Below are 19,874 nucleotides of genomic sequence, written 5' to 3' on the forward strand. Positions count from 1 at the left end.
AAGCTAACAGGAAAAAAAAGGGGGACTATAATGTATCATGGTCAGATAGAGAATAAACAAAACTGAAATTTTGAGTCTCAGATCTAGGACTAGATACCAATTAATAGAAATAATTAATCCCCTGAAGTGATTACTTTATTTGAATTAGCACTTGATATTTCCACTGATCTGGAACCATTTGGCATCTTTTATATTGTTGTAACTTCAAATAGTGCAATTTCAAATACATGGAACCATGTCAAGAGATTGATTATTCACATTTATCAGAACTTAGCTGCACATCCCAATCTCATGAACATTATTTTATGATAATAAATTGAAGAACCTGGGAATATTCATCTGAAAAAGACTAGACCTAAGATTCAAAAAATTCGGGCTCTGGCCTGTACCAGCTGTGTGCTCTTGGGAAAATTACTTAAATTATGTTTGCCTAGGAGATAGGTGGCTTTGTGGATAGAGTGAGGGGAGTTGGAGTCAAGAAGAACTGAATTCAAATCTAACCTCAGAGACTTATTAGCTGTGTGACTCTAGAAGAGACACTTAATCTCCATTTTCCTTATTCCATTAGAAAAGGAAATGTCAGACCATCCCAGGTCTTTGCCAAGAAAAATCCCATGAACAATATGATCCATGGGATAATGAAGAGTAGAACACAATTGGCCAATAACAAGGGATATATGGATCCTATGATCCTTTGTATTTGAAGACTGTCATACAGAAAAAGAATTTGACTTTTTTCTGTTTTGTCCCATAGCAAAACAGTGAGAACAATGTGTGGAAGTTGTAGAGAGAATTATGTCAGTGTATTTGAAGGAAAAATTTCCCAATGAAGAGAATTTATTCAAAAGGAAAATGGGATGCTATAAGAGTCCTGGGTAGCAAGAGTCGAGTCCTTCAAAAGAATGAGCTTTTCTTTGTTTGGCCACTTGTTGAACTATTGAACAGGGTATTCTTCCTACATTTAATGGTCTTTGATGTGCCATTGAATTTTGCCATTAAATTTTGAAGTTGTAAGTACCTACTATGTGCATAGTAATAGAGTGGGTACTGTGGGGAGATAGAATAATAATGAAGACAAGGATTATAATGAAAACGCTCTGATAATAAAAGATGCTGAAACATGTTTTCTGTCATTAAAGATTTCATTATATTCAGTTGGGTTTTAGGGGCATGTGTATTTTGTTGGCAGTCAGTCCCTTTATGAGAACTTTATTACCCAGGTAATCAGAACACCCTGGTTACCTACCATTGCATGTAAGAGATTGAATTTTATTGTCTGTGTGTGTGTGTGGTTGGGGGGTGGGGGGTGCTTAGCAACACATTATTTAGAGCATTCTATTCAATTGAGTCACTGCTAGTGTTCCTTTATGATCTAAGCCAGTGCCCTTTCAGGGCAGCCATCCTGCAAACATTGGGAATGTGAAAAGATTTTGTTCATGGGACTTTTTTTGTGCTGTGGCTTCTATTTCAATGTTTTCGTATCATAAATTTCATTTAAGATCTCATTGATAAAAATGATCAGTTTCAGGCCCTGGAATCAGTAGTACCTGGGTTCAAATCTGGTCTCAGACACTTAATAATTACCTAGCTGTGTGGCCTTGGTCAAACCACTTAACTCCATTGCCTTGCCAAAACAAAAACAAAAAAAAAAAACCTAAAAAAATGATCAGTTTCTCATCTTAACTTTATTTAAGTCATCCAGGAATTAAGAGTAAGTTAAAAATGGAGGTAATATAATTAGTGATGGATTAGGTTGGTCACTTGAGAACAAGAGAATCAACTTTGACTAAACAAAGGAGGAAGATTACTGTTGACTCCAGAAGTTACTCATATGTTGCTCCCCGTTTTTGCTGAGTCAGTTTTTAAATATGTATATTCTCAGTCATCATTTTGTAAAGTTTCTTCATATATTAATTCCTCCTCATATTTTGCTTTTCTTTATAGATAGTAAAACACTGGTCATCTAGAATGATTGGGGAATTCTAGTTAATTCAGCCTTCAGGATCAAAATGATTATACTTTACATGGTTTATTATTTTTACCTAATAAGAATATAAAAATCCAATTGAGAAACTCTACAATTTGATGTATTTATAGTATTGATAATTAAGAAGTAATTTCAACATCTTAGGTCATTTTTATGAATATCAGTATTCATCTCCAAATGTACGTAATTAAAGATTCTACTTGTTTGGAGTCTAGATGAATGGGATTTTATTTTGTATTTGTTTTTAAAAAAACAACTTTCTAGAATTAAGATTCAAAATGTTTTTGACAGGCTAGAAGATTGAACCAAATCCAGTAAATTGAATGTTAAAAATCAAACTCATATATATAAATAAAGAAAGCATGTTGTTGTTTAGTTGTGTCTTCATGACCCCATTTGGATTTTGTGTGTAAAGATACTAAAGGGGATTATCATTTCCTTCTCCAGCTCATTAAATAGATGAGGAAACTGAGACAAATAGAGTTTAATGACTTGCCCAGGGTCACATAATTTATAGATGTCTGAGATCAGATTTTAACTCACAAGATAGCTCTCTATCCTGACTCTCTATCCACTTCTAGCTACCTCTCCTAATAATTAGAGCTATTATTAAAAAGCAGAATGGTCTGCTTCAATAAGGTGATGGGCACTCTCTTCATTGGAGATCTGCAAAAGAAGATTGGATGACCACTTGTCAGATGTGTTGATTGACTTGTTCAGCAGTGGATTGATCTAATAGCTCCTTTCCAACTCTAAAATTTCATGATGCATTCCTAAACTCTTCTGCCATTGCTTCTTATTCTTCCTTTCTTTTGGCTTTATCTCTTTCCTTCTCACAGATGGCATTTCTGTTGCCTCCTACATGCCAAACCTTCATGTCTTCATCATCCATTAGTTGGTTTCCAAGACTGATCTTCTTAATTCTTTTCTTTGGCACAATAGTAGAATATGAAGGAACTGTTTTTGTTCCACATGCAGAAGAGGGGACAAGGAGAACTTAATGACATATGTGTGAGTTTGTATGACCTCCTTCTGCCAGAAAAGATGACGCCCTTTTATATAATATGTGTATTTAAAAAAAAACAAAAACAAAACCACAGCCATGTTGAGTTTGTGACTAATTACTATTTGCAAAGCCTAGCACAGATTGTGACTTTTTCTTAGATTTACATTAGTTCTGAAGTCTTTATTTAAAAGAAATTCCACACTTGTGTTCCATGCTGCTTCTCATACAGAGACCTGGTTCACTTGCTACTTTTGTGCCCCTGTATTTCATAGCTAGATTTGATTGGTTTGAATAGTAGTCTCTGAGCAGCTTAATGGCACAGTGGGTAGAGTTCTAGGCCTAGAGTCACGAAGATTCATTTTCCTGAGTTCAAATATGACCTCAGACATTTACTACTTGTGTGATCCTGGATAAGTCATTTAAGCTTCTTTGTCTCAGTTTCTTCATCTATAAAATGATCTGGGGAAGGAAATGGCAAACCACTTCAGTATATTTAAGTAAACCCTAAATGGGATCAAAAAAGAGTCAGATATGACTGAACAGCAACAAAATGCTATGGGATAGAAATGTTCTTGACCACCCTATTCCTTCTTACCAAATCTCAATTGGTTAATATCTGTTTTATCTTACCATTAAAGGGTAAAAAAATAAAATAATGTTTATCAACCATAGCAGGAGGGATCTAAGTTAGATATTAAGAAGAGTTTCCTTCTTACTCCTAGAACAAACCATACCAAACACTGAAATGCATTAGTGAAGAAAAATTATAGCAACCATTTATCTAGAGATTTTTTTTTTAATTCTCTTTCTGATGTGAATGAAACTTTACCTAGTAGGAATAAAGTATATGACTTATTCCTCCCAGGGTGATGTTTTTGATAAGAATTTAAGAGAAGTTTACAATTAATCTACCTCCTGTGTCTATCTCCTGTAGTCCTGCCCTCATCTTGTTGTATTTGCCCCCTCTAATTTGCCCTGCCCCTTTATGAGAATTCTAAATGAAATTGTGAACTGAATGAATTTTTCTAATCTTGATTGCTGTTATTGATGTTTGTTGTATTTCAGTTTATACTGTTAAATTTTTTCCCCTCTTGCATTATTAGTATGTTTTTCTCCTATTGATATGGAAAATTTTTGTAAAAGCCTCCAAATTTTCTTCATGCATAATATCCAAAAAAGTTTAAAACTGCATTAAGACTTTCAGGGAATCCTGTGTTTAGCATAAGGAATACACAGACTGGAAAAGCATAATGGAAGAAGCAATTTTAGCTGACTAGAGTAATTGTTACTTTTATTTTCTAATATTCAGTTTCCCTGTCTCATTCAAACTAGAAGTGTATAGTGGTTATTCAAGGGCTTCATCTTACTAGCAACTGGATTTGATTGTTCCATTTCTGACTTTTGTTACCTCAGCCATCCTGCCCACCTTTCACACACCCTCCTCACTCTTCTTCTCTATCCTGCCAAGGGACTTACCATATTGGTCCAAGACTTAGGGCTCCACCTAGTTAGCTCCACCCCCTTGAGCTCAGAACTTGGAGTTCCTGGGTTTCTGGCAGTATCACCCTCCCTGGTAAAAGAAATTATAGTTATGTACCATCACATCCAAGTAGTTACTACTTTTTGAGAAAGGTGAAAGAAGAAAGGAAGTGAAATTGCTGTTTTTACCCATGAGAAGGGCTGCTTTTTCCCAGTGTTGCCTGGATGACTATTCCATAGTTTTCTTTGATCAATAACATTATCTTAATCATCTTATAGTGATCTTATATATCTTCTTTATAATATCTACCCCGCCCATGCAATTAAGGCTCCTTTATAGTGTTACTGAGAGGAAAAAACAGATAATCAGGTGTAATTTATGTAAGTAATCTAACAAAGGAAAGATCTTGGAGGGAAGTTAAAAGAACTCAGCAACAAGTCTCATGCATTACATCTTAGAGAATTTGCTACTTTCTTTGATTTCTGTAGAAAGGGATAAAAAATAGATCCTTCGGTTTTATTCCCAGAAAGTAGAATCAAAGTAAGATGACCTTCGTCTTGGTGTCTTATAATCAACATCTATAGAAAAGAGGTGATTTCTTAGATGTGTACCATAAAGATTGATGCAAGACTACAGTGACAAATGATAATGATCTAGAAATGGATGGGGATGAGGAAAAGAGCCAGTTACTTTATAACCAAAAGTGGAAGAATGAGATGTCAGTTATTGGTGGGTAGTCTTGAAGTTGCCACACAGACTTAATCATTGCTGCCTTTGATAATCTTCCAGATGTGCTATTGATTGCATCAGCCTTTATCTCATTTCCTTTTGGTCTGACCTCCCAACCCAATTCTGTAATCTGGATCATTTCCTACCCCCCCCCATACCTGACTCAGGCTTCCCTAAACTCCAGATATACTGAGTGCACTCTTGATTATAATTTGTGGCATAAAAGCACAGAATCATTAATTGCCCTGCTGAAAAAAAAATCAAATTATAATTAAGGAAAAATTAAATGTTCAGCTTTTTAAAAGCGTACTTCTCAAAACAAGTATTCATCTGCTCTGTCATTTCCTGGCTTTAATTTATTTTTGTCTTCTATCCAAAACATATTAGCCTTAATTATTAAATATGATCATCAGTGCAACTCAGTTCAGAATGTAATATTTCTTCCTGAACAACTTTGCCGTGTAGGAGGATTCACCCTCTTTAGTTGTTTTGTGCCAAAGCACATTTTTCTTTTTCTAGGAGGAAGAAAATTTCATTTCGAAGTATTAACAGTTCTTTCTACTCCCGTATTTGGGCTGTAGATACTTTTATGGGGTGATAGCAAGTGCCCTAGTCTTAGAAGACTTGAGATGGAATCTTGCATCTGACACTTAGTAGCCATGTGACCTTATAGACCCTTAGCTTTTTGAACCCTATGTTTTCTTCATCTGTTATATAGGGATAGCAATATTCACTGTTGTGAACTTAGAGGTTTATAGATTTATTATTATTTGAGTTTTCATAGAATTTGGGCTCCATAAGTGGTTCTCTTTAATGGATTTTTAAAAAAATCATTCCTCTAATGATGAGAGCTGTACAGATGTACAAATGTACAGATTACATTATGTGATAGTGCCTGAATGTATTTGTATGCATGTGTATGGAGAAGTGATCTTAATCCTCCTTAATATAGCAAACTATTTTGTGAAGAAAATGTTGCTTTCTCTTAAAAAAAGATAGAATTTCCCTTCTATTTTCAGAGGGAAGTAATGAGGAGCGGGTATTAGATGGGTGAGTCTCTTAACTAATTGTCTTTGATATTTTATAGCAGAATTTTGCAGGAGCCTTGTCCTTGAGCAGTATACAAACAACACTACAAAGTAAACGATCAAACACGCTGGGCCAAGATCATTCTAGTGGTACTTGTAGCAATAAAAATCCCCACATATTTTCTTGAAAATAGATCCATCTTGGATCTGTTATGTCATCTTAATCCAGCAAGATTCTAAGTTTTTTTAATTATACTTTTAAAATTATTGTTATTTTTCATAAATTAAATACCTCTGTACAAGGCGCTATTATAAGGATATAATTGTGTGTGTGTGTGTGTGTGTGTGTGTGTCCCTATCCTCATGGGGCATATATACTATTGTCTAATTTTTCATCATCTTCAGTATTCTTTTTTTTTTTTTTTTTTAGGTTTTTTGGCAAGACAAGGCCACACAGCTAGGTCATTATTAAGGGTCTGAGGTCAGATTTGAACTGAGGTCCTCCTGACTCCAGGGCTGGTGCTCTATCCACTACACCACCTAGCTGCTCAATCTTCAGTATTCTAACTTGACTTTAAGTAGCACAAAGGGGCAGGGACTTAGAAGTTGACCATGCCTTTCCTTTTGTTTTCATACTCTTGTCATCTTGGTGCTGTTGTTTACTTGTTTCAGTTACATCTGGCTCTTTCTGAGCCCTTTGGGGGTTTTGTCATTGGAGTGATTTGTGATTTCCTTCTCCTCATTTTATAAATGAGGAAACTGAGGCAAATAGGATCAAGTCAAGTGACTGGCCCAGGGTCACACAGCTATTAAGTGTCTGAAAATGTCTTTGAAATCAGAGGATGAGTCCTCCTGGCTCCAGGCCTAAAACACTATCTACTTTGTCACCTTCACATCATTTAACTAATGAATACTAATTTATTGGGCACCTGTTCTTTGCCTAGTTCTATACTAGTGCCTAGCAGAGAGGGGGAGGATGTGCAGGAGAAATAAAAGTCCATATCACTGTCCTGAAGGAGATTAGGAAAGACAATATAAACCTACCTGACTCAGTCAACAAACTATTTTTTAAAGTGCCTCCCATGTTCCAGCATTGTGCTAGTGATGTGTTTAAGAACATCAATAGCTACCAAGGTTGGAGTTCTGGAGTCAGAGGACCTGGATTTAAATCCTGCCTATGATGTATACAATTCATGTTTATACACTGAATAAAAGAACCTTGAAGACAAAGTTTCTGACTTATGAGATAGAACTGTACTTTTGATTTCTTTGGAGGAAAAGATGCAAATTGGCACCTCCACCTTGACTTGATCTTAAGAGTTCCATAAAGTAATGAGAGTGACCTTGGGTTATTAAGTACAAAGAATGTGGCCTTGAGATATTAAGTACAAAGAGTGAAACACTCCCTACTCACTAGAAACTTATTTACCTATGTAAATATGCACAGCATAAATAGAAAGTCAATAAGTATGCATATATATAAAGTAGTTAAATGCAATATAGCCTGGGAGAGGTAGCCTTAGAAATTGAGGGGAATCAGGAAAAATTTCAAGCAGAAAATAGTCCTTGAGCTGTATCATTAAAGAGAAAATTGAGGAGGATGTGAATTTGAAGGCATGTGGGATAGTTAGAATATAATTGAACATTAAATTCTGTTGTCAAGACTCTAAAGTGCTCCAGTATTTCACAGGAGACAGAAATGAGTGAGAGCCAAGAGTAGGCATTGTTGGCAGAAGGAGACGAAATGAGGTCAAGAACTGGATGGATTAGAACAGAGGGTGGGTGTTGGGGAGTAGTAAGAAATGAGGGCTGCTCCTCTGGATGCACTGATAGAAAGGCTTGAAAAGTCAAGTCGAAGTTTGGATGCAGTAAAAAATAGTTGTAGGGGACTTTATTAGTCATCCTTTGATATGGGTTACGTTACTCTACAGATATCAAGGTAATAATAGGGCATAGGGGAATGAACACTGGGTCTGGAGTCAGGGAAGCTGAGTTCAAATCCCACTTTTGATATTTACAAGTTATAAAAACTTTAGCAAATCACTTTTAATTGCCCCAGTCCTCACTTTGCACATTTGTAAAAATAAATGGATTGAACTAGATGCCTTCAGAGTTCCCTTCCAACTCAATTTCCATGCCTAATATGATCCTAAAGACAACCTTAGGTGCTTCTTGATTCTGTCTTCTTCACCTGCTGTACTATCCAGTTACCTCCTAAAACAATAATTCTGGCATGAATTTTATTATTAATAATATCATTGTTTATCTATTAAATTATTGATAACCATTATTAGCATGCCAAGAATATTTTATCAATTTTATGATCATAATTATGACATGGTTCTTGCCCTCATACTATATGTGAACACCTACTTGCTATCCTTCATAAATTTCTTTACTCTGGGCATTTTTCCCCATGTTTTGAATACTGTCTTTCCTCATATCTTTTTCCAGGCCTCCCTGGCTTCCTTCAACTTAAATTTCACTTTCTACAAGAGACCTTTCCAGGTCCCATATTTACTAGTACCTTCTTTCTGAATACTTAACAATAACTGTGCAATAATTGGAAGCAGCTATGTAGGTCAGTGGATAGAGCTCTGGGCCTGGAGTTGGGAAGACCTGAGTTCACTGTGACCTCAGACACTTGCTAGTGATCATGGGCAAGACACTTAACCTTATTTGTCTTCTTTTTCTCATCTGTAAAAATGAGCTGGAGAAAGAAATGGCAAACCACTCTAGTATAATCCTCAAAGGGATCTTGAAAATTTAAACATGATTAAACCACAGCAGTAACATGCAATAATTATGCAATTTAAACCAGTGTAGCAGACCCTAAATTCCAACAATGATAGGTTGTGACTGATGCAAAACAGAATTTGCTCAAAGTCCAAGAGATCTAACAAAATGTTTTCCCAAGATCAAGGAAGGAAAATCAATTTTTTCTTTTCCAAAATTTAGATACTGCTTTTTTATTTAGAGTGCCCAAATTGACTGAAAGTATTGTTTAGCACAGAGATGACAAACCCAAATATTAACGGATCCCAGTGGGCAGTATATAACCGTAAATCAACATTTTTATATTATATTACATATTTGTTTTGTTATACATCTTCCAATTGCATTTTTATCTGAATTGGTACTGTGAGTTTGACACTCCTGATTTAACAGACATCTCATTATGGGTATATGTTGAGCAAAATAACCTTGGAGACAAGGTTTCTGACTCATGAGATGGAACTGGACCTATGATTTCTTTGGAGGAGGCACCTTCACCTTGACTTAATGTTAGAGCTCCCTAGAGTTTTGAGAGAATAAGTCTCTTGACCCAGTTGTACAAGCTGTGACTGAACCCAAGTAATATTGACTCTTGAACATCTTTGTTTTGACTCATAGGGGTCTTTCTTGTTTCAAGCACCTCACTCTTCAGAGCATTAGCCTCAGGGCAGCTAAGTGGCACCAGTAGATGGAGCATTGGCCCTGGAGTCAGGAGGACCTGAGTTCAAATCCAGCCTCAGACACTTGATTTTCTAGCTGTGTGACCTTGGACAAGTCACTTAACCCCATTGCCTTAAATAAATTTGAAAAAAAAAGAGCATTAGCGTCTACATTTGAAAGGGACCTCAGCTATTTTCCATTTCCCTTATTTTACATATGAGGAAACTGAAACTCCTAATTGTGTTAGCTCTCTTTCTACCCTCTCTCCCTCTTGATCTTCTCTTTTCCTCTTTATTTCTCTCTCTGTCTCTGTCTCCTTCCTTCTCGCTCACTCTCTCTCTTTCCCTCTCTCTTCCTGCCTCCCTCCCTCCCTGTCTTCTCCCCCTCTCCTCCTACATCCTTATTTTTGTTTATAACATCTGTAGGTTCTGCTAACCTGCTGATTCACTGTGGGCCACATCATGTTTTATATAAGGAGGAGATGAGACTGACTTCCAGGGGTACTGTTCTGTACACTACCCACTCCCTCTGACTGTGAATGTGGTGGCATTTTTCATTATTTTTTTTATTAGAGATTTTTGAAAGATCTGTATAGCCTGGTATAGGTGTGAGTGATCCCTGGTCTTGGTGTATTCTTCCCTTCTCCTCTAGACTCTTTTCCCTCTCTTCTTTTTGCCTGAACCTTTCTCCCCTTCCTTTTTTTATCTTATAATCCTTTTAAATTGGAGACTTTCTAAAGACCTGTGTCTACCTTTCTCTCCTCTGCCTCTTCTCTTCAGTCCCTTTTCATTTTCCTCTACCTTCCATCCTATAGCTTATGCCTTCTAATGCCCATAAACTTTAAAAAGGAGTCCTACAATCTCTTGACTGCCAAGGTACTTTAACCTTAAAGGTGCAAGGGACTCTAAAACAAAGATTCTTAGCCATTTTTGCGTTATCCCATTGGCAGTCTGGAGCCTTTGTCTCCTCAAAAAATGACATATATACAATTCTAAAGAAAGCTAACTATACTGCAGTGTTTTTATAAAAAAATTAAGTTCATTGATTCCAGGTTAAGAATTCCTGCTCTAAAGGTCCTCACACTACATTGTGGCAAGTTATCCCTCTATTAGTATTCCTTCAAAAGGGATATACATCCTCGAAGTAAATGAAAATTGAGCGAGTTGTATCCCCCAAGATAGCAATGTATTTAATTGGGGTGCAGCTGATCTTATCGTGAAATCATTCTTACCCACTCCTTGGTTTCTCTGTACCTGAGAAGCTAACCTTCATGTCCAGCTGGTGAGACTTCTCCACATGGCCCAAGAGAGCAAGACCATATGGAGCCATCTTTCTTTGCCATAAAATATTGCTCCATTTGTCCTTCTACTCTTTCTCCTATTAAAATCAACAGCTTCCCTCTAACCATAGTTCACTGGCTTTCACAACATCTCTACACATAGCCTTTTTTGGGGACAGATCCTCATCATCTCACCCTTGAACTCCTGTAATTACGTGCTATCACATCTCTCCATCCTATGTCACATCACTGCTCAGTGATCTCCAGTGGCTCCCTATTACCCCCAGAACAAATATAAAAATCTTCTGACATTTAAAATCCTTTATAACTTGATCTCTTTCCTACATTTCTATTATTAGAAATTATTTCACTTTGCTTCACATGCTTTACTATATATGAACCACCTACCTTCTTGTTATCCCTCATATATTTTCTTATTCTGAGCTATTTCCTTAACTGTACCCCATGTTTTGAACACTGTCTTTCTTCATATCCTTTTCCAGACTTCCCTGGCTTCCTTCAGCTAAAATTCCACCTAGACCTTTTTGGGTCCCTTCCCATATTTACTAGTACCTTCTCTCTCATGTAACATTTATACTGAATTTATATCATGCCTATACATAATTGTTCTACATTCCTTCTCCCAAAAGGTTAAAAGAATTAGTTGTATCTACAGGACAGAATTAGATATATTGGGTTGAAATTTTAAAGGGAAAGATTTCAGTTTGACAGAAGCAAAGATCTTGAAAGTAGTTGGAGTTATTCAGGAGTGGGAAGGCCTCCCTGGTGATTAGCTAGTGATTTCCCTGTCACTGGAAACAAAGGTTATATGACCACTGGACAGGAATGTTTTATAGAAGGGATTCTTACTTAGATGTGGGTTGGTGTCTCTGAAGTTCTTTTATGATAATGATAATGATAATAGTAATAATAACTTAACTTTTATGGAACAAGTACTATGTCCTAAGTACTGTACTAACAATTATTATTTCATTTGATCTCACAACAAACCCTGGGAAGTAAGTACTGTTACTATCTTCATTTTACACATGAGGAAACTGAGGCAACCAAAGGTTAGCGATGTGCCCAAAGTCACACAGCCGATATCTGAGTCTGGATTTGAACTCATGTCTTTCCAGGGCTAGCATTCTGTCCACCTCCTTCTCCTCTTAGGATTATATGATTCTTTTGTAAAAGTAGCATCCAAGACTTTGTCTCAACAATTTAAGTGTATGACATTGAAATTTACCTGGGATTCAAATATACAGCCTTTGCCATTTAATAAACATGGTCCTTTTATTTCTTATTATTTCATTTTCCTTATTTGTAAGTGTAGGGAAAATGGATGAGATGAACTTCTTTTCATATGTAATATTCTGTGATTTTAAGTAAAATTATGTGCAAATATGCAAAGAATTGGGCTTAACTTAAGGAACTCTCAATGTGAAAACTACCTCCACCTAAGTAGTTCCATCTAGGAATTATTAGATGAGGTCTTTTGAATTTTTTGAGGCCCAAAAGTAATTTGCTCAGGATCACACAGCTCCTAAGTATAACAGGAAGAATTTGAATCCAATATTTCTTGATTACAAACCTACCATATCAGCCATCTCCGAGTAAAATAAATCATGTGTTTTGAGGGATATATATATATATATATATATATATATATATATATATATATGTGTGTGTGTATATATATATATATGTATGTATGTGTGTGTGTGTATGTACATATATATATATATATAACAAGTCCTGATCTTCCTTGTGTTTGTTTTTTTAATTATTTTTTTTAATTTGTGAAGCCCTGTCTCTATTGTAATATCTTAACAAGTCCGTGTTCTTCTCCTGCCCTCTTTCCTTGCCTATATTCTGCCTTATATTATCAGTGGTATTAGTCACAAAAAAGTAATATAATCTTGGAAGCAAATAAGATACTGACATAATGAAATAAAATGGTAATTATGATAAATAAAATAGGAATGTGATTTTTGTGGGGTTTAGGATTAGGAGATGACCCTCTGACCTCAGGAAGGGTAAGGGTAATTAGCTGCTCATCTGGTTTAGCTTCAAAGTGAGATTCCTGAGAAAGATTATCAGGCCAGAGAGGAGCAGATGCTGATGAGATGATTACAAGGTGGGACATACTTGAATTGTGAAGGAAAACTGCCTGCTTAGAGAAAGGTGATTTGTTGCCCACCTGGGGAAGGAGACCTGCTAAGCATGGCCCAGAGAAGGAGGGGGAGGAAATAAAGATAGATTGCACTGTGAGCAGAAATCATTTTTCATTGACTAATTTGAGCAAAAGAGAATCCATCAGGTAAAATTTTAGTTTCTTTCTTGTGTTTTCCTTTATTGTATTTTTTTCTCTGAACACTGACAGCTGAATATATTTTTTTTTTCTGCAGGATGAACAACTAAAGTCACATGAAAGCAAGCTCAAACAGATTTCCACAGAGTTGGCCGAGCATCGCTCTTACCCACCTGATAAGAAAGTCAAAGCTAAGGAGATTGATGAATATAAACTGAAAGACCACTATCTGGAGTTTGAGGTATGGGTGGATCATTGCACTTGAGGCCAAGGTGTGTGTGTGTGTGCCTGTCTGTGTCTCTCTCTCCTTCATCATCCTCTCCCTCACTCTCTTCCTCTACTTTTTTCCTTTTCCTACCTTCTTTTCCCTCTCCTCTTCTTCTTCATCTTCTTTTGCACCATCCCTCTCTGTTTCTTTATGGAGCTTATAGGTTTGGGAAACCATAAGCTCATTGTTTGTATTATTTATTCATAAGCATATATAAATAAATATATATATGCCTAAATGTATATAAAATGTGTATTATGAAATATATAGCTTCAAGAAAGAGGAAGTCAGGTAAATTTGACGGATGTCAGAGATCCCCATGTTTGTCTTTAATTTCGCCAGTAAGTAATTCGTCCATATGGTTCATTTCTTATTATCCTAAAATATTTATTATTTCATTCAAGGCACATTCAAGGAAGCATCCCATAACTAAAGACTGTATTTTTTTCTGATTGATGAGGGGGGTGGTGGTAGAGAGCTTTCATATCTGCTCCCTAAAAAGATCAATCATGGGAAATATCAGAAGGAAATATCAGGGGCTCAGAATAGCAGAATTCCAATGTTAGAAGATCATTGGAGTCACCTACAGAGACACAGTTGTGGTATATTAAAATCAGAATGCCTGGTTTGAAATCTTATCTATGAAGTTCACTACATGTGAACCTTAGTTTAGTCAACCTTTCTGAACCCATTTCTGTAAAAGTCAAAGGTCAGACCAGATAGCCTCTAAAGTCCCTTTAAACTCAAACAACAAAAATCTACTTAGGTACATACCCCCCCCCCCCACCATCTGGTATTGTGGCATTGATTTTCAGAACCTAAGTGGCAAAAATCTCACTGGGGATGAGGTACAGTTGTTCCAAACCCATAATTTAATCATCATAGGGGATTCTAAGTAAGTAAATACCCTCTACAAATACAAATTAGCAGATATTTTCCTGTATTTTTAAGGAGGTTGTCACCTAGCTAGGATCACATAAGTCACATGTGTTAGAACTTAGATGCAGGTCCTGAATTCAGGGTCAACTCTTTCTTCTATGTGCACTGCTACTCATTAAACTTTACATTTGTTCCTGTTAAATATCATCAAGTTAGATTTAGCTCAGAACTCTCAAACATGATGTCAAATTCATATAAATGGGGACCTCTAAACCATACATAAGGATATCAGTGGACTCCAGAGTGACTTAGAGAACCACATATTAATAGTGTCTATGTTTTATTGGGTTTTGAAATTTGTTTTTCTTAAATATTTCCCAATTCCATTTTAATCTGGTTCAGGCCATACCCAGGAGTGATGTGAACCACATTTTGACATTTCTGTTCTCAACTATAAAACCTTTTTGGATCCTGACTCCTTCATCCAATGTATTAACTATCCTTTCCCAACTTTATGTCAGCTGCAGATTGGATAATCATGTCATCAATACCTTTATCTGAGTCATTTATTACACTATAGAAATGGCACAAGATCAGCCCCAATTCCTAGGATAGGCCACTGCAGACAGTCTTGCCTTATTGAAATTGAACTATTAAACACTAATCTGAGACCAGCTGTTCACCCAGTTTTGAGTTTGTCTTCCTATCTATATTCCATAAGAATAGTATAAGATATTTTATCAAATAATATGCTAAAATTAAGTGACCCTTAAACATTCTCTTAATCTATTTAGTAAAACTGTCTAAAAAAGTTAGTTGAGCATTCTTCTCCAATCCCTACCCCCCAAACTCCATCTGCACTCCTTTTGGATTTCTTTGACTTCACATCAGTCTCTCTCTGAATTTTCCCCTTCTTTTCTATATTTTTCATATTCAACATGTTTAATTGCATAGTATTATTCCATTGCATTCATATACCACAACAATTTAGCCATCTACAGTTGTTAGTTTATATAAAAATATGCTACTATATAATTGAATTTTTTTTTTAGTATTGACTTGCTATGAAATATGCTCTGTAGAAAAATCTATATACCAGAGGCTATAGATGCTTGTGTTCTTTTAATAGTATAATTGCAGATTGTTTTCCAGAATATTTAATATTAATTCATAGCTCTTCCAACCATGTGTTACCATAACTACCACCCCCCTTCCAACATTGACTCTTCTGATTTTTCTATGTTTGCCAATTTGCTCTATGTATGGGGTAGAACCTTGATTTGCTTTACCTGCATTTCTTTTATTATTAGTGTATTGAACTAATCCACCATATGGTTGTTTATAATTGGCAATTTTTTTTGGAACTGTTTATATATTTCTGTCCTTTACCACTCAGGCATTAGGAAATAGATTTTGGTCCCCATTGTCTTATACTCTTATAAGCTTTGGCTGTTCTGATTTAATTACTCTATCAATAAAGATTTGATTTGTTAAACTACATCATAGGAAATAGATTACAGCACTCTAGAGTGTGTGTGTGTGCGTGTGTGTGTGCACACAGACATACATAAATGTGCATGTATGTGAAATCTAATAGGGCCTGGGATTCCTCTGCAGATGGGAAGAACTATGAGATTTATACATATACATTCACATATCATTTTTTTCCACACTGGTTTTGTACTCGATGCCATTACCATTATCAGTCCATTACCACATTGATAATTTCTCTAGGTGCTCTCCAAAGCTTGAGGCTTTCCTTTTCAGTTTGAAAAGTCATTCACTGGTCATATGGACAGAAGAACTAATGTGATAAAATTTTAGGCAGCAAACACATCCATGCTGTCTACAGCTAATTGTATATCAAGAAAGGTTTTCCAAGCAACAAGAGAAGGTCTGTCCTTACTCTCCAGATATCTGAGGAAGACAACTCTTTTTTTTTTTCTTTTTTAGATTTTTGCAACAAATGGGGTTAAGTGGCTTGCCCAAGGCCACACAGCTAGGTAATTATTAAGTGTCTCAGGCTGGATTTGAACTCAGGGACTCCTGACTCCAGGCCCGGTGCTCTAGCTACTGTGCAACCTAGCCACCCCAGAAGACAACTCTTGTGAAGACACAGTGACCTTGACCATTCATTCATACATTCTTTTGGAGAAGTCTGAGATTTGTAAAAATGAAAATTCCTTAGATTTCAGTAGTTGTCCTGCTTGCCCTTGGGAACTGGGGGTTCACCAAAAGCAATCACAATTCTTCACACTTCCAAAGGGTTTTTTGAGCCACTTCAGACTCCTTTGATTTCACACGTGTTAATTATCTTTTACACTTCTTGGTTCTCAGACACTCACCTTCAGCTTTTGATTCAAAGGGGTCAGAACTTTTCCCCAGGTTGCCATAAATGACTATAAGACTATAAGACAGAATCTTAGGAATGGAAATCCAAGAGAAGGCAGTATTTTAGTTTCCAGAAATGAACTTGGTTCAAGTCTTGGTTACTTTTTTCAAACCCTTCTTAAAATTTTCATCTCTTGAATCTTTACAATTTTTCCTGTTACATTTGAATATCTTCTGTTTAATTGAAATCAAACTCTTCAAGGTTCTGTAATAGATTTGTGATATTAATATAATTACAAACTAAACTATCAGATTTTCAAGAATTCTTAAAAATCAAAGAGAACAGGGAGTTCAATTTAGACCCAGAAAATGGAACTGACCTACCCAGAGCTACAAAGTTGGTGGTGATAGTCAAGATTTCATACAGACTCCAATTACATTTTCTGGTCTCCCATACTTTCTTACCTCATAGTCTGCAAAGACTTTGCAGGGGTATACCCTACTTTTCCCAGGTAGTACATTTCCAAAAAACTTCAGTGTGATATGTATTTTTGTAGTGTGAATTTTATCACCAGCTTGTACTGAAATTGCATAGAGGAACCAATATGGCACTGGAAAACACCTTGAACTTGAAGTTCAAAGTTTAAGTTCAAGTGCAAAGTCTCCCATCATAGCACTAAGACCATACACAAACCACCACAATTAGGTTGTTCTTATTATGAACGATGAATTTCATAAAGTGACCACATTGTTTGAATCTTTACTGAGAATTTCCTTTAGGTTGGAACCCCTACCTATTTTTTGGTTTGTAAAATAGTAGATTACATAGTCATTTACTTTTGTGTATGGTGTACCTAAATCAATGCAGCTGATCCATCAAGCCACTTCTTAGGTCAGCACCAGATTGTTTTGATGATTACTTTTTTTGGTAATAAGCTAGGCCACCTTCCTTAACTTTCCCCCCTCACTTATTCCCTTGATATTCTAGAGGAATTTTGTTATTATTTTTTCTAGCTTCTATAAAATAATTTTTGGTGATCTGACAGATCAAAAGTATTACACCTTTTTAATGAATCTTCAATAAAAAATTTAACAGAATCTTGCAGAACTGCTTCTCAGTGCCAGTTCAGCTTCTGAGGATTTGTTATTATTTTCACTAATTGGGATCTTGTATTCAGCTTTAGCTTTCTCCTTTGTAAAACTGAAACATCTTTCTGGCCCTCTTGTAATTAACTGCTCCTTTTGCTCTTTGGCAGATTAGATCTGATGAACTAAGATTCCATATTGAAACTAGTGAAAGTAAACAGAGTGAGGTTTAACTGATAATTTCCCATTTTTAACCCTATCCATTTTTGTTAGGAAGTTTTTCTTATGTCAAACCAAACTGAGATCAACCGGGATAACCAAATACGATAGTATGCACATTTAGGGACAGTGTGTACACATGAGATCTATCGTTATTGTTATTAAACCTGCCTTTCTACACTTTTACCCATGCTATTGCATTGTTCTGCCCTCTGGGGCCAAACAGAAAGAGACCAATCCTTTCTCCATCATATGTTCTTAACAGTCACTACGTCATAGGACTGTCAGGGAGTGAGATGAATGAATGCATACTATGGAAATGTGAAGTACAGTATCTTATATAAATTTGAATTGTTTCTGTAATAGATAATTTCACAGATGTTCTCCTCTTGTGCCACTTGAGTTGCCAGACTGAGTCCCCTCCCACCAAACTCAACCATTAACTATTTTAATTTGAGCTAGGGGGGCCCCTCTTAAGAAAATGAAAGGTTGTATTTTACAAACATCCTTTCTTAAGCTGCACTTTGGTAAGTAGGCTGCTCTGCTCCTGAAACGGAGAAATGCAAGTGGACAATTTCCCTCCCAGAATTGAACAGACTTCAGAATATTGTTATTGTGTATTGAAGATATCAAGAGAAACAGATTGCTTGTAGAAGATAAGGCTTATTTCTGTTTCAAGGGTCAGCAACCCTAATAAAAAGAGCTCCTAGGCTGTTTTATGTTGGCAGCAGAGGTTAGAGATATGGCAGAACAAATAGTGAAGTCAAAAGGAGCTTTGAAATGCTTCCTGGCCCCAGGAGAGGATGGTCTTTTGTTGCCTGTCCATAGCATATGGAAAAGAATAAGATTAAGATTAATTATATATCATGGTGACAAGAGAGAAACATCTCTTAGGCGCTCTCTCATATAACTTCTAAACTAAGGACTCTAACTAAATTTTCAAGAGACAAAACCCACAGAGGGCCCCAGTGAGGCAGTTCTCCTACTCAAGGTAACCTGGCAAAGAACAGAAAGGCTCTGTTCCCTGGGGTTGGAGGGGCAGCCACCAGAGGAATAAACTCAAGCCTCCCGGAGGCAGCCCCAGGGCGCTGGGAGCCACAGCTCACAGTAGAGGGGGAGTCTCCTGAGCTGCACCCCGGGAAGCACCGGGCACAAAGTGGGGGAACAGCGGGGGGACCTCTGCCAGAGTGAGCACGTGGAGCCCAGCCCTCAGGGCACACAGCAAGCAGTGGCCAAGGCAGTCCAGATCCAGGAAACAGAAGCAGGGGGAGCCCGTAAGCAGGAGCACCAGGGCATGAGCCCATTGAACCTAGGGAGGGGAGTGAAGAGAGACTGGAACAGGACTCTGGGGCTCTGACCACATTCAGATCCTGATTGCAGTCTAGGCCCCCCCATAGAACAGCAGGCCCCCCCCCCACCTCAGCCCTGTGGCAGAGGGGGGCGCATATGGTCATTCACAGACAAGGAGGGAGGACAGAGCCTCACACACACTGAGGCCCTTGTGGGAGTTTCCCAATAGCTCAGAAAGCACCCCCAAAACAGGCTTAGACTGGGAAAATGAGCAAGCAGAGAAAAAAGAGGAACATCATTGAGAAGTATTTTGCCTGTGAGCCCAAGAAGGCTCAAAACACTCAGTCTGAAGATGAGGAAGCACAAGTTCCTGCATCTAAAGACTCCAAGAAAAACAGAAATTGGGCTCAGGCTATGACAGAGCTCAAAAAAGACTTTGAAAATCAAATGAGGGAGATAGAAGAAAAACTGGGAAAAGAAATGAGAGATGCAGGAAAAACATGAAAATGAAGTCAGCAGCCTAGTCAAGGAAATCCAAAAAAA

At 36.9% G+C, this 19,874-nt stretch overlaps 1 protein-coding gene across 11 annotated transcripts in view; it reads left to right on the top strand.

Annotated features, from left to right (window-relative positions):
- The window catches only part of PSD3 (pleckstrin and Sec7 domain containing 3), a 765,972-nt gene that overhangs the window by 722,952 nt on the left and 23,146 nt on the right, over window positions 1-19,874 (top strand). For all 11 annotated transcript variants that reach the window (XM_074209077.1, XM_074209078.1, XM_074209080.1 and 8 more), the window contains one exon: window positions 13,356-13,499. In XM_074209077.1, coding sequence (XP_074065178.1) covers window positions 13,356-13,499 — 144 coding nt within the window. The remainder of the gene's footprint in view (window positions 1-13,355; window positions 13,500-19,874) is intronic.

Source organism: Macrotis lagotis, chromosome 1 (assembly GCF_037893015.1).
Source record: "Macrotis lagotis isolate mMagLag1 chromosome 1, bilby.v1.9.chrom.fasta, whole genome shotgun sequence".
Lineage (NCBI taxonomy): Eukaryota > Metazoa > Chordata > Mammalia > Peramelemorphia > Peramelidae > Macrotis > Macrotis lagotis.